General features: G+C 46.6%; 1 protein-coding gene across 1 annotated transcript in view; it reads left to right on the top strand.

Annotated features, from left to right (window-relative positions):
- Positions 1-211: 211 nt before the first annotated feature.
- Positions 212-15,028, top strand: part of LOC129332746 (pulmonary surfactant-associated protein D-like) — a 52,003-nt gene continuing 37,186 nt past the window's right edge. The window contains exons 1-3 of the mRNA XM_054983973.1: positions 212-306; positions 12,249-12,487; positions 13,260-13,358. Coding sequence (XP_054839948.1) covers positions 12,259-12,487; positions 13,260-13,358 — 328 coding nt within the window. The 5' untranslated portion in view covers positions 212-306; positions 12,249-12,258. The remainder of the gene's footprint in view (positions 307-12,248; positions 12,488-13,259; positions 13,359-15,028) is intronic.

Genomic DNA, 15,028 nt, shown 5'->3' on the forward strand with positions numbered 1-15,028 from the left:
TGTACATAGGCTGTGTTGTAACACACAAAGTATTGCAATTAAGGTTGTCCTTTTTAATCATTGTTTGCTTTGAGCTACTTTGGTAATATATTGCCAGTTCCCACAAATAACTGTTGCCTAATTTTGCCTTTCTTTCAGGCTGTGAGTCATGCACTATGTATTTTGTAGCTAGGTTCAGGGTTAGGGGATGGGCTTTGGTGGAATTCTTACTAAGAGACCAGAAGGTAATAAACCCATTTTAGAAGATACAGGTAGTAAAGGACTCAGATCTTGCTACATCATACAGACAAGCCAAAACTGTGTCAGGTAAGTTGGTAACTCCCTCCCCTCACCCCATGGCTATACAAATAATTACTTTTCTGTACAGAATGCAAAGAAGCAAAGTTATTCCTACTTCAACTGTTTTGTATTGCTGTTTGTGACAAAGCCTGAATTGCATTTGAGAAAGGTATGAGAAGCTCTTTTGTGCTTAAAATCAAGAAGACAACAAAGGGATTCAGAGAACAAGAGAGAAAGCCAAAGGCCTCAAACTGACAACGCACAGCTCCCTGCTTTGTTATTAATGTTCGAAAGGAGAAAAGATATGTCTATTAAAACACGCACACATTTTCTCCTTTGAAATGCTAATATCAAACTAGGGAGCCCAGTTTTGAATACCAAAACTGAGTAGAGGTGGGAAGTTAAACATCCTGAACTTTCCCCACATGTCTGAGGCACCTTGAAGCCATATGAATCTGTAATTTGCATATTATGGTGGAAACAAGACACGTGATCTTCCTATCATGTGTGGGAGGACCACAAAGTCTAGAGGCAAACCATACCAAAACATTTCTGAAGTACTATTGTCAAATATACCATTTCTTAATTTTTTCTTACATTTATTTGTTGCAATTGTTTACTTTGAAGATTGTTGCTGTACATCTTGCTCTCCAAATAAGAAAATGTTTAGTATTTCAAAATGTAGTTCACTCACTTCTGTACTACAGTACTACAATTGTATTCATTCCAATGGGGATGTGGGGACATGTGGCTATTATGAGAATAAAGCCCACATGTGGGGCAAGAAGTGCTACATGTGGGGACAGGGCTAATACGGGAATAAAACCCACCCACTGCGTCTGAATCTGAGGTCTTAGGTCCCACTGACAGAGAACCAACTGGAAGGGGACGTGTGCAGTGTGCCACTGTGTTCAGGTACATGGCAACACTGCAACTTCACGGCACTCTGCAACTTAAGGGTCCTCACAGTATATAAGTCCTCCCTTCTACGTCAAGTTTTGTTTGATGTAATGATGGGCATTTTGCTAGGAATGACAGAAACCCTGATAGGTCTGCAGTATTAATTCCATGCCTTATTTTCACAGCTGCTTGTATGGTGCACGGCCTGGGCACAATGATGAACCTGGGCTATGTTATCTGCCCATCACAGGAAATCAGGCTACTTGGTTTCCTGTGATGGAGTCCTCCAATGCTACCGTGATGCTTCAGTTATTGTGAACTAGCAAAAAAGCCCGTTGTGGGAAAAAATACAATGAGCTCTAGAAAGGGGAGAGTGGGCAGGTGGACATTGCCTCCTTCTCCGTGACTGATCCCGGCTAGGTGAAAGGAGGGGCAGGCATTGCCACTTCCTCTGCACCTGGTCCTGGCCAAGTAAAGGGAGAGGCAGGCATTGCCAGCTGTTCCATGCCTGATCCTGGCTGGATGAAGGGGGGCGGGCATTGCCAGCTACTGTGCGCCTGATCCTGGCTGGGTGGGGGAAGGGTCGGGTATTGCCACCTGCTCCTCACCTGATCCCGGCTAGGTGAAAGGGGGGGGGCAGACATTGCCTCCTGCTCTGCTCCTGATCCCAGCTGGGCGAAGGAGGGCGGGCATTGCCACCTGCTCCTTGCCTGATCCCGGCTGGGTGAAGGGGGGACAGGCATTGCCTCCATCTCGGCTCCTGATCCCGGCCAGGTGAAGGGGGCAGACATTACCTCCTGCTCTGCTTTTGATCCCAACCGGGTAAAGGGGGGCAGGCATTGCCACCTGCTCCATCCCTGATTCCAGCAGGGTGAAGGGTAGTGGTGGTCATTACCACCTGCTCTTCTCCTGATTCCAGCTGGGTGAAGGGGGGGGGCGAGCATTGACTCCTGCTCCACGCCTGATCCCAGCCTGGGCTTCCCACCATGGCGCATTCTCTGGAGGGATGGGCTACCTCACCAGGGCTTCTCGCCGTGGCAGTGCCCTCTGGAGGTGCACCAGAATAAGGGGTGAGTCATCATTAATACAGCTTGCCTTTTATATAACAGGATAGTCCACACTAATTCATTTTAGAGTTGACCAATGGTGCACTGAAGCGCAGGTCTCCTATGCATTCTATGAAAGAGTTCTCTACCAATTCATCATACTAACTCACCACTGCAGATAGGTCTATCAGGGGCTGTTAGCCAGGACTACCCCAATGGAGCCACCATGATTAGAGGCAATGTTGCTTCTGTGTGCCAAGTACTGGGTGCAAAAACAGCTCATAGTCATAACACCATGCCTTGCTTTGTGAATGCCCACAAGCATCTGGAGAGACCATGTTGGATTAGAAAGTCATGATGCAGAAGGCAATTATTAGGTTCTTTTTTGAATAACAAAGCAACTGAGACAACTAAGATGATGACATTGCCAAATGTAAAAAAAAAATGCCTAGCACCCTCCTCCCTGTCATTCATTTTTAATAAAATACGTACTTCCTTTTGCAGAATGAAGTGCCCCCACCATGTGTGAAAATTCAATTCACTCTAGAATGTTTGTCAGTTTAGCTTAACCTTTCCGTCAGATGTAAATGTCAAAAATAGCCACAAAACAAACACTGAGCAATAAAGCTGGGTACAGGTTGCCAAGTACTCTGACACTTAAGTAGTCAAACATATGGAGATCTCTGCCTTGCCACTCTGTCACTATCTGCTTGAATAATATAGCAATCATTTTATTTCATATCAACATGATGTTTCTTTTTATGATAGCACTTGAAGATTCTTGGTATTAACTATATTATATGACTGGGAAAGCCTAAGTTCAAATTGTCACTCTGCCATGAAACTTGGTGGGTTATCTCAGGCTAGTCACTCTCTTGGCAGGCACCTGGGGACCCTAATGGTGTTATACTCTACTGAGGTCCACCCCTTCTCAAAGCCCCACCCTCCCCAGTCTGTACCCCCAAATTTCCAGAAACTTCCCAACACGGAGCTGGCAATCTTACCACCCACTTTCACTGTGCAGGGCCCTCATATGTTGTTTGTTATAGCTGTGCATCCTTGACAGCAACGGTTTCTGCTTTTCCCTCCATTTCCTCTTAGTCCAGTCCTGAAGCTTGGATGGTGCCTGAGAAATGGAGGCATATCGCAAAATTTAGAGAAGGCTTCAGGCCTTTGAGGAAGAAAGGCTTACTTGAGGTCTACAAGCTGGTCTTTTTTTAGCCTTAGGCCTGGGATCATGACAGAAGGTGTGTGTGTGTGGGCAAATATTTCTAATCCCCATGAAGGCTCAGCTGCCATACGAGCGGCCCCTCTCAGATTTTTTTTTTAACCCAAGTCAGGACCTGGTTGTGGGCTAGGGTTGCCAGGCCCCCTCAATCTCCCAGCGGGAGATTGGGGCCTGGCTTTTACCTGGGAGGGGGGTTGCGCGCTCGCTCCTGCAAGCATGATGATGTCACTTCTGTGAAGTGACGTCATCACGCAGCCCCTGGATTGCGCCGTTGGGGGCTGCTGCGGAGTGCAGGAATGCTCCTACACTTCGCAGCAGCCCAAAACAGGCCTGATCTGCGCCAAAACGGGCGCGGATTGGGCCTGTTTTGGTGCGGATCGGGCCCGTTTTGGGCTCCTTCGGAGTGCAAGAGCGTTCCTGCGCTCCGCAGGGGCCCACAACGGGCCCAATTCGCGCCAAAATGGGCCCAATCCGCGCCTGTTTTGGCATGGATCAGGCCTGTTTGGGGCCCCTGTGGAGCGCAGGAGCGTTCCTGCGCTCCGCAGGGGCCCACAACGGGCCCAATCCACGCCAAAACGGGCCCGATCCGCACCAAAACAGGCGTAGATTGGGCCCATTTTGACACGGACCGGGTCCGTTGTGGGCCCCTGCAGAGCACAGGAATGCTCCTGCGCTCCACAGGGGCCCCAATCCAGGCCAAAAGAGGCCTGATCCTGGTGGCTGCTGTGTGTGGGGGCACGCATTACCGCAGGGGGGCGCGCATGGAAGGTGCACCCCCCCTGCTGGCAAGGTAAGTAGGGGCGGGGGTGGGAGGGTGGGGGTGGGGGATCCCCCGCCCCCATCGGGGGTCTGGCAGCCCTATTGTGGGCACTGCATCATAGCCTCACAAAGAATCATAAACAGTTTCACTTGCCTTGCCTCTGCACTCTGTAGTAAACCTACAACTATACTTTCAGACTAAATTACTCCAGGCCACAGAGATCCGTTCCCTTGAAGAAAATGGCTGCTTTGGAGGTCTGAAAGATCTTCGGTGGACTGACTGATTATAATACAAGGCCTGTCGTTGCAGGTGCTGTTTCTTTAGTTCACCAAGGGCATTCCCCATAAACCCTGGCTGCAGTAATCTCCCACTTGTGGGTAAAAGAGTCTTGGTTAATTAGTTTCTTCTTGCTGAGTTGGAATAATGTTGCAACTGGCACCACAATCTAACTGGAAATGTACTGTTTTATTGCCCAGTATCAGGACTGCATACAAGTGGTTCTAGTGCCCTGTAGGGTTTTCATTTATCATTTCATTCATTTAATTTATCACTTGATCTGCTACCCAAAACAGATCTTCTCCTTCACAATCACTCTCCATAGCCACCAGATGTACTCTAGATTTGGGCTTGTTCTATTTGGAGAGGCACTTGAATGCAAAAGTGGTTCAATTTATCACATTTATGGCATTTCCCCCCATAAACTGGGCATCCGTCTTTTTTTTTTCTTGGGTGTTTACCTTCCTGATAGTTAGAATGCTCGGCGGTGTTCACTAGTGTTCTTGTGTTTGGTTTTCCCCTCTCTCTGTTGGACTTTATGCACTGGCTCCAGGATTTGTCCTTCCAGGGTTCTCATCCTGTCCTTAGACAAATCAGCAGTCCTGCATATCTTCAAACTTTTCTCTAAGGCAAAATCAGCTTCCTTCAGTAATCTCTCTCGCGCTTGTGTGTCCTGAATGCCACGCACTATCCTGTCCCGTATCAGTGAGTCTTTAATGTCTCCAAAGTTGCTGCTGGCTGCAAGTATTTTCAAACTCATGCAAGACTCATCAATACCTTCCCCCAGTGTTTGATTCTGGGTTAAAAAATTATACCTTTCTACTCTTTCATTCTTTCTGAGGTTGCACTGGACATCAAAACAGGCCACTGTTGTAGTCAGATTACACTGTGCTCGGAAAACACTTGCACACCATGTGCCAATTATTTCCCTCCCTTTTTCTCCAATTAGATATGAAAACACTTTCACACCCTCCTCTTCTAAGGTTGCTAGGTCCCCCAGTGGAGGCAGAGGCTCCCCCGCTCCCAGCCTGGGCCTCCTGCAGTGGTGTAGCATGGTCCAGTGTTGCCTGGGGCAGGAGGGAGTCTTCCCTCTCCCTCCACGAGAGCACGCAAAGCGCACACATGCTCCGGCACTGTGCAATGACATCACTTCTGAGAAGTGATGTCATCGTGCAGGGGCACCCTCTCACTCGGGAATGCTCCACTGGTTCGGGACGCTCACCGTCCCTTATCACTTAGCTGCAGCTGCACGAGCAGCTGCAGCAAAGAGGTAAGGGGTGAGTGGGGAGGTGGGCCGCCTCCCTGCTTGCCTCTCCACCTGCTGTGCCACCAGGGCGCCCGGCAGCATTTATATATCAAATGCTTTCAGAGTCCAATGTGTCAAATTGGTCAGCGTATATCGTGGAAAAAATGAAAGGCATGGGTATATCTATGGACTCGCTGTCCTTGTTAACATCAAATGCCACATTTTATCAGATTAAGAGTAGGTTGCTAGATATTGAGCGCCAGAAGTTATATAGCCTGGCTACTAAAACCTGCTCTCCCCTGAGCTTTGAAATTCCTCTCACTGTAGCGAGGATGGTTCCATATTTATCTTCCCTGCAGGTGCCACAACTTCGTAGAGTGTCCTCTCTGGCCAGGTGCAATGCTATATCTTCGGCCATTCTGTATGACAGATTTAACAGGATAGCCTATTCAGCTAGATGCTGTTTATGTGAACAAAAATGTATTGAGCCAATTACACATGTTCTTTTGCATTGTCTTTTGTATGCTGGTATACATCAAACATATTTAAAATCTGTTTTAGCTAGTATGATGGATTGTGCTGACTCGCTCAAAGTCTATAGACTGTTGAACGATTCCTTTCCTGACGTCACCGAGAAGGTGGCCAAGTTTCTCCATTCCGCTTTGAAGCTGCGTCAAAGGATTTCACGGAAATAAGCTATAAATGTATTTATGTATTTGTAATGTAGTATCCTTTTAACCTTGGGGTTTTTCTGTAAGTGGATAACTTGAATTGTTGCTATATGCCAATAAAGGCTAACTTGAACTTGAACTTGAACTTGAAAAGGCGGGGAGGTGAGCGAGGAGGCAGCCCACCTCCCCGCTTGCCTCCCCACCATCTGCTGTGCCACTGGGGCACCCAGCTTGCTGGACAGCAGCAAGGTGGGCAGGTGGGCAGCAGTGCTGGCGAAGGGGTGGGGAGGCGCACTGCCTGCCGCGCTGCCTGCTGCGCCAGAGCACCTGGCAGCTGGGCACCAAGGCAAGCAGCAGTGGTGAAGAAGCCCTTTGGGGGGGGCGTGGACAAGGCACCCCCTCAAAATTTTGCATCCAGGGCAGCCACCCCCCTGGTCCACCACACACTATGCCTCTGGCCCCCTGCTACCAATCACCTGGTTGGCAGGAGGAAGAGGCCCAAGGAAAGGGCCCAAGAGGCAAAAACCTCCCAGGACAGCATGAAACAGGCATACTCCCACCAGCAGCAATGACGTCACTTCCGGAAGTGATGTCATCACACTCAACGGTGGGCATACTCCTGTGCTTCACAGGGGCCCAAATTGGCCTTGTGCACAAAGCGCGCATGGATGAAGATCATAATGGTAAATGCCAGGTCCCTGCTGGGAAAGTAAGAGAACCTGGCAACCCTACCTTGTTTATCTGCGATTGCAATGTCCGCAGACCAATTAAACTTCTCTTTCCTGGTCTTCCATGCCTGGGCTAAGTTCAAGGCTTGAAGGTTCAATGGCCCTGGTCATTTCAGAACCTACATTTCCCCTCTTTTTCTTTTCTTTAACAAGCAGATTATTACCAGTCTTCTGCCTAGGATTCGGTCACTGCTGCCACCATGTTTCAAAGTATGTTATCTCTATCTTTATATTAAACACACTTAGTCTTCCAACAAACTCTAAACTTTATGGCAATAACATATTTATAGAGCTCTTCCAGTCTCAGCCTTCTCTCCTACTATACAGGCCTCAACTGAGGAGATACAGAAAAGTGGGTAGCTAGCCTGGCTTCTTCCAGGAATTACAATTTAATCAATTCTTTCTATATTGCTACGGAGGACAATCCCTATGGCATTATACCCTGCTGAGGTCCCTCCCCTCCCGAAAGCCCGCCCTCTTCAGGTTCCACCCCTGCCAAATCTCCAAGGATTTGGGGAGGGGAGAGGCCTCAGCAAGGCATAAGGCCATAGAGTCCATCCTTCAAAGCAGCCATTTTCTTCAGGGATACTAATCTCTGTCATTCGGAGATAAGTTATAATTCTGCAAGATCTCAAGGCTCCACCTGGAGGTTAGCAACCCTAGAATCGGCCTAACTATGTCATTCTGTTTACAGATCTGACCTGTGTGTACCCTGGGTTCTGTTGGACCAGATGTGTGCTGGGAGCTCTATGCTAAAACTTAATTTCCAAGCATGTGATGGCCTGATCGGAATCAGAATTGTGGCACACAGAGAGAGGGAGCTTAGGCCTTCCCTCTGCCGTACCATTTAACTGACCTGAAAGGACCCCAAGGAGCTGCTACTTGCCCAGTCATTTGTGCTATTTATCACACAACCCATCAGCACTTATACATTTCCCCAGTCCACTCTTACCCCAAGATCCCTTTCACATATACTACTGCCCAGAAGTGTATCCCCCATCCAGTATTTGTGCTTCCCAATTTTGTGGCCCAGATGTAATACTGTGCACTTGTCTTTGTTGAATTGCATCCCATTCACAGCTGCCCACTTCTCCAGAGTATTCAGGTCTTGTTGAATTTTAATTCTATCTTCTTGGGTGTTTGCTACTCCTCCCGATTTGGTATCATCAGCAGATTTAATGAGTAGCCCATTTGCCCCTTCATCCAGATCTTTGATAAAAATATTGAGAAGTACCAGGCCCAAAAAAGAGCCCCACGGCACCCCACTGGACACCTCCCTCCAATCTGATGAAACATCATTGACCACCACTCTTTGGGTGCGGTCCTCTAACCAGTTCCCTATCCACAAAACTGTCCTATAGTCCAGTCCACAGTCTTCCAGTTTGCCCATCAGAATGTCATGGGGGACCTTATCAAAAGCTTTACTGAAATCCAGATAAATCACATCAACAGAGTTCCCCCAATCCAGTAAGTTGGTCACTCAATCAAAGGAGGAAACCAGGGCCAATTCCAGACGACTAACCTGAAGGCGCTGCATGCCGCCATGTTCCGGATCGCGCCGGGGAAAACGCGAAATATCATGTTTTCTCGCGCAAGTTTGGCGCAACATCGCACCAAACTCGCGCGAGAAAACGCGATATTTCGTGTTTTCCCCATCGCGATCCGGAACATGGCGGCATGCAGCACCTTCAGGTTAGTCGTCTGGAATCGGCCCAGGTTGGTCTGGCAAGATCTGTTAGGGACAAAACCATGCTGACTTCCCCAGATCACTGAGCGGTCCTTTAGATGCTTACAGATTGATCCCTTTAAAATCTGTTCTAATATTTCCACAGCAACAGAAGTCAGACTGACCGGCCTGTAGTTTCCCGGGTCATCCTTCTTCCCTTTCTTAAAGATTGGGATAACATTCGCTCTTCTCCAATCTTGTGGCACATCCCCAGTCCTCCAGGAGGCCTTGAAGATGATGGACAGGGGTTCTGCAAGTTCTCTAGAAAGTTCTTTGAGCACTCTTGGGTGCACCCCATGCGGCCCAGGGGATTTGTATTCATCCAGTGCAGCCAGATGCCTCTCCACTACCTCTCTGTCAATGTCAATTAGCCACTCAGGTGTCCTGCCACATTTTCTACTATCTCTAGATGTGCCTGAGTTCTTCAGGGAGAAAACAGAGGCAAAAAAGTCATTAAACCTGTCTGCTTTTTCTCTGTCCTGCATCAGAGTTCCTCCATCTACTCCCAACAGCAGTCCAATTGCCTCTTTTACCTTGCGTTTGCTTCTCACATATCTGTAGAAGTTTTTCTTATTGTTGCGAGCCCTCCTGGCCAGACCCAGCTCGTACTGAGCTTTGGCCTCTCTGATGGCTGATCTGCAGTACCTAGTAACCCTCATATACTCCTCTTTAGAGGTCTGTCCTTCTCTCCATTTCCTGAACATTTCCTTTTTCTCCCTTAGCTTATTCTGGAGCTCTCTGTGCATCCACATCGGTTTCTTGGAGCCCTTACCATGTTTCCATCTTGCTGGGATAGTGAGGGCTTGAGCTTGCAAAAGCTCCTGTTTGAGAAGGGCCCACCCTTCACTCGCTCCTTTCCCTTCCAGCACACTCCCCCCCGGAATGACTCTCATCAAGCCTCTGAGTTCATTGAAGTCGGCCCTATGGAAATCTAACCTACGAGTCTGGCTATGAACTTCCTTGCCCCCCCCCCCCCGCAGCAATTGGAATTCTAGGAGGACATGGTCACCTCCCCCTAAGGTCCCCACCACCTTCATCTCATCTACCAATTCTTCCCTGTTGGTTAATAAATCCCAATCCATGCACTCTTGGGTATTAAATTTTAAGTCATAATTCCCAGCGCTCATCTGATTTGACAGGACCCAGGGCAGACCCATAAGCAACTCGATGTGTAGTTTAACTCTCAGCTAGCTCAGAGTGGGAAATTTCTGTTTAAAGGGAACTTAGGGTTGCCAGGTCCTGGTTGGGGAATTCCTGGATATTTGGGGGGGGGGGGTGGAGCCTGGAGAAGGTGGAATTTAGGGAGGGGAGGGACATCAGCTGGCTATAATGCCATAGAGTCCACCTTCCAAGGCAGCCATTTCTCCAAGGAGATTGATCTCTGTCTCCTGGAAATCAGTTGTAATTCTGGGAGATCTCCAGCCACCACCTGGAGGCTGGCAACCCCATGTTACATACTAAACTGCATCAGAAATGCATCACTCTGGACAAGTTCCTTATAAACATTAAAATGTTTACAATGTCTCCAGACCTAAGAAGATTTTGCAAGCATGGACATTTTAACAGGGGAAAAATAACTCTGATGGGTATCCAGGAATAAAATTAATGAGTAACCTGTTTAGCAATTGCAAACACACAAAATATTTATGTAATCCACTATTTGCACATACAGTGTACTTTGTGAAAGAAAGGAATTGTGTTAGTCTGTTGCAGCAAAAGCAAAATCTGGTGGCACTTTTGTAACCGATATGCCATGCAATCCTAAGAAGAGTTGTTCCAGTCTAAGCCCATTGAATCAGTGGGCTAACCAACTGTATTGTATTTTCTTAGACAGTCTGAGGAAATAGAGTAAAAACTGTCCAGTATTTTGTGCACAGGAGGAGCAGCTGGCTGAGGCAAGCTAGTAGTGGCACCGGGCTGGCTGCTGCTACACCTGGTTGTGCCCGAGCCAGCAGCAGTGCCAGCATGCCCTTGCTGGGAAGAGCAGGACTCAGGTTCACGCACCACCTCTGCCTCTCCCATCCCTGGCTTCCAAGCAGCACAGCCAATCAACTGCTGCTGGTGGAGAAAGCACAGGCCCAAGGGCCCTTGAAGAGAATGGGGGCTTACACTCTGCCTCCCTGACTCCGCTCCCCTTCCCTCTGTGCTTCAAGCACAGCAAGCCAATTATAGCAACAAAAGATGCAACAGCAGCATCTCCTGGCCAAGGGCAGGAGCACCCCCTACTCTTTCCCTGAGGAGCCCCACCCCCACCCCCTGCGCAGTTGTGTCAATAGCTGCTGGCAGCATGAGGATGTCACTTCTGGAAGGGATGGCATTGCGCCAGGGCCAGAAGCACGCAGGGGAGAGCCCCCTCTCTCCTGTGCACAGTGTTTTCAAGGCAACCATCTGGAAACTCTACTACCAGCGGAACAGGTTACACAGAGAAAACCTTATCACCTTAAAACAGTAATTCCCAACTGGGTGCCAGACACACTAGTATACTATGAGAATTACCAGTGTGTCGTAAGAAATCCAGAAAGATCACTCCAAGCCTGGAAGAGGTTGTCCACTATAACTTTGCACGATTCACTTCTAAGGCCTCTGCTGGAAGAAGGTAATCCTTGCGGCTGCCCATTGCATCTTTTTGTAAGCCCTGTTCCATTCAGGAAGCATGCCAAGAATTGCCAATAGGCCCAAAGAAAATGCCCTGTCCCTTTAATAGAGGCTGTGTGGAAATGGACAGATGATGCTTTTTACAGCATGGAAGTAAATAACATCTTATTACGACTCTATTAAAGGGACAGGGCATTTATTTCTCCAGGCAGTTGGTAACCTTAGGCATAATTAGAGCTCTAAAATTTAATTTTATTAAAAGCAGACCTATTGAGAGTAGGGACTTTGGACCAGGGTGATAGTACCCCCAGCAGAGGGTAGGACCCGAAGCAATGGGCTTAAATTACATGCACAAAGGTACCGGCTGGATATTAGGAAAAACTTTTTCACGGTCAGAGTAGTTCAAAGGTGGTATCAGCTGCCTAGGGAAGTGGTGAGCTCCCCTTCACTGGCAGTTTTCAAGAAGAGGCTGGATGAATATTTGTCAGGGATGCTTTAGGCTGATCCTGCTCTGGGCAGGGGGTTGGACTAGATGGTCTGTATGGCCCCTTCCAACTCTATGATTCTATGAGAACCTACATAGAAATACCCTCCGTGCGCCTCATGTACTGCTATTAATTCTGATAGCCAACAGTAGCTTGGGGAGGGGGTGGTGGTCAAAATTGCTTCCCTCCTGGTCACTTTTGCTGCTCTGGGATCTGTCATCTTCTTGTGCATTCTATAAGAATTAAGCTAGAGTCTGTACTACATGATACTTGACCTAACAATACAGACCTGTTTATTTCCCCCCTAGCTTTTGAGCTATGCAGCTTCATTCTTTCTATGTCCTTGTGCTGGGAGTGTCATTGGTGAAAACATCAGACCCTGAGCCTTGCAACTGTGAAGAGAAAATAAACACCTGCACTGTCCTTGCTGGAACCAATGGACTGCCTGGTACTCCCGGGAGTAACGGATTGCCAGGCGTACCTGGGAGTCAGGGATTACCAGGAAGAGATGGAGTGGAAGGTCCTAAAGGTGAAAAGGGAGACCAAGGTAAAGCCTAAACAATTTCAAAGAACTGCGTCCAAGAGCTGAATCATTATTTGAGCCTATCAGGGCTTTTAAAAAGTGTGCAATCAGGCACAAAACATGCAGTTCTACAAGAAGTCTTGTGCAATTCAAAATCCAAGTCATAAAAGTTTTATGTGTTACGTTTCACGTGTTACGTGAACAAGTGAACAATATAAGATTCTGTAGAAATCTGGACCCTGAGCAAGCACACCTATTTCTCCTTCCTCTCCCAAAAATGCTCTCTGCAGACTGTTGCAAATGGGCTTTCCTATCCCAGCTCTTTCTTATAACAGAGCTGCTGAATTTCAGTTACTAGTGGAACAAAATAGACTTTTCAGCACCTTTTGGGATCTTATATGCAAAGATTCTCTTCATAAGGGGTTCAGGAATGTTTCAAAGATTAAGGAAATCATTCTAGGGGGAAATCTCTTTTGTCACAAGAAGTCATGTTATGATACAAATAGTGATGCTTGCACAAGCAAAAGTAAACAGGTGTATGCTTTGCTTACACAAAATCCCAAATTCTGCCCTTGTTATCACCACTTTAAGGATTTAAGATAATAGCACAGAAAGGATTTGGGTCATTTTCTTCCAAAGAAGTGGACTCTGTTAGATTAGGACAGTGAGTTTCACATTTTGGTTGCTTCGGAATATTCTGTTGAGCAATGATTTCTTCTTGTTGTTGAATATAACACAAGAATGCCCATCATTTTTTCACTTATCTTTTCTGTTCATCTATATAATGAATTGTCAGGATTAAAAGGGATACAGGGACCCCCGGGAAAAGCTGGCCCTCCTGGGTCTAAAGGAGATCAAGGCGAAAGAGGACCCAAGGGTGACAGTGGAGGCACAGGTAAGATGTCTTTGAGGGGCAGGGGAATCTACACAGGGAGCGAGTTTTTACTGTATATTTTTGTTTTCCTGCACCAAATGAATAAGAATGTAGGATGAGCTTCATGGGCTCTGTAAGGAGACACAACATTCTAAACCAGATATAAATCTTTAGTAGAACTCGAGCATATAATTTCAGGCTTGTATCTGTAACAGAACTCTGTAGCAATTTTATCCCTGACAGCAATTTGTATGGGGTAGAATATATAGTTCTGGGAGAAAAGCAACTTGTTAAACTTTATGAGCATGTTAGCATAAGTCTGTCAATGCCATTTTCAAAAATGGCCACCAGTCATCCTCCTGTGGAACCTGCCTAATGAACCATGGCACATAATTACAGCTTTCGCAGTCTCTCTCGCGCTCTCTCTCTCTCTCTCTCTCTCTCTCTCTCACTGCTCATATGCTATTGCCTTAAGCAGAAATTAAAACAGAGCCTTTCACAGTATCAAGGCTAAATGGCAACATCTCCAAAGCTTTGAAATCACACAGCAAAGTCTTAAAATATTTTTTTAAAAAAATCAGAATGGAAAATAATCCAAAAATTATAATTGGAAATTATTGATTAACAAAAACTCCAGTATGCAGACAAATGTGTAGTCAGTAGCTAACAAGATTTACAGACAATTAATATTGAAATGTAAGAAAATGGATGGAAGTCATTTTAGCTCTGGAGTTTCAGTGTAATAAAAAAACATGGGCCCTTTTCACACTGCTTACCTGCTGCAACAACAACGCGAAATACTGCAAATCTCACGCGAGAAAATGCGATGTTCTGTGACTTTTGCGCAATATTTTGCAGGTAAGCAGTGTGAAAAGGGCCATGGTGTATTCTGATAATTAACAAAAACTACTGCTTATTAGCTCACTTTTACCCCCCAATATCCTTTTAAAAAGACATCTGCTTTGTAGTGTTGGCAACATGGAAATGAATTTTAATTAAACCAGCTTGTTAAAAGGATAGATTATGAGTAGGTTTAAAGTCTCTTCAATCAGTGGACAGCCCTATTCAAAATCCTAGGAAGAGTCTACAGTCTATTTCTCCTAATGAACTTTGAAATAAGTGTGGATGCATTAACACCATTTTCTATTTTGTAATTGGAGATGGTGGGACGAAGCCCTTTGCTAGCATCCAGGGGAGGGTTGTTACTCTTATTAAAATATACTTAAAATAAAAACCAGCTACCTTACCTTTGAGAAATGTACTAGCTTCAGTTCACATGTGGTAATTTCACTTCTAAGCTGATGCATAATTACTAGAGTGCTCATGTTTTCATTAAAAGACTGTTTAGGTGTACAGAAATTCCTGTATTACTATCTCAGAGTCCCTCTACACAAGACACTTTGGCACATGTTTGTCAAGTGTAGGGAGGCACAATGTTAGCTGGGAAGCATAGTTTAAGAAGACAGAGCCAGCAGAGATTGCTCCTCAGAGGGTTTGTAAATTTCATCTTTGCCTCCCAGAAGGCTTTGTCAATTTCTCCTCTCCAGTCTAAAACTGTGTGGGATCGCAACCAGAGGGCAGTGAGGAATGGAAATGGGCTGGAGCTGCCTTCCAGAGCCGAGCTTGGACCTGGAGAGGTTATAATGGGCTGAAGTTTCCCTTCTGGCATTTCAAGCCCTTGCACGCAGCTG

Source organism: Eublepharis macularius, chromosome 6, assembly GCF_028583425.1.
Source record: "Eublepharis macularius isolate TG4126 chromosome 6, MPM_Emac_v1.0, whole genome shotgun sequence".
Classification (NCBI taxonomy): domain Eukaryota; kingdom Metazoa; phylum Chordata; class Lepidosauria; order Squamata; family Eublepharidae; genus Eublepharis; species Eublepharis macularius.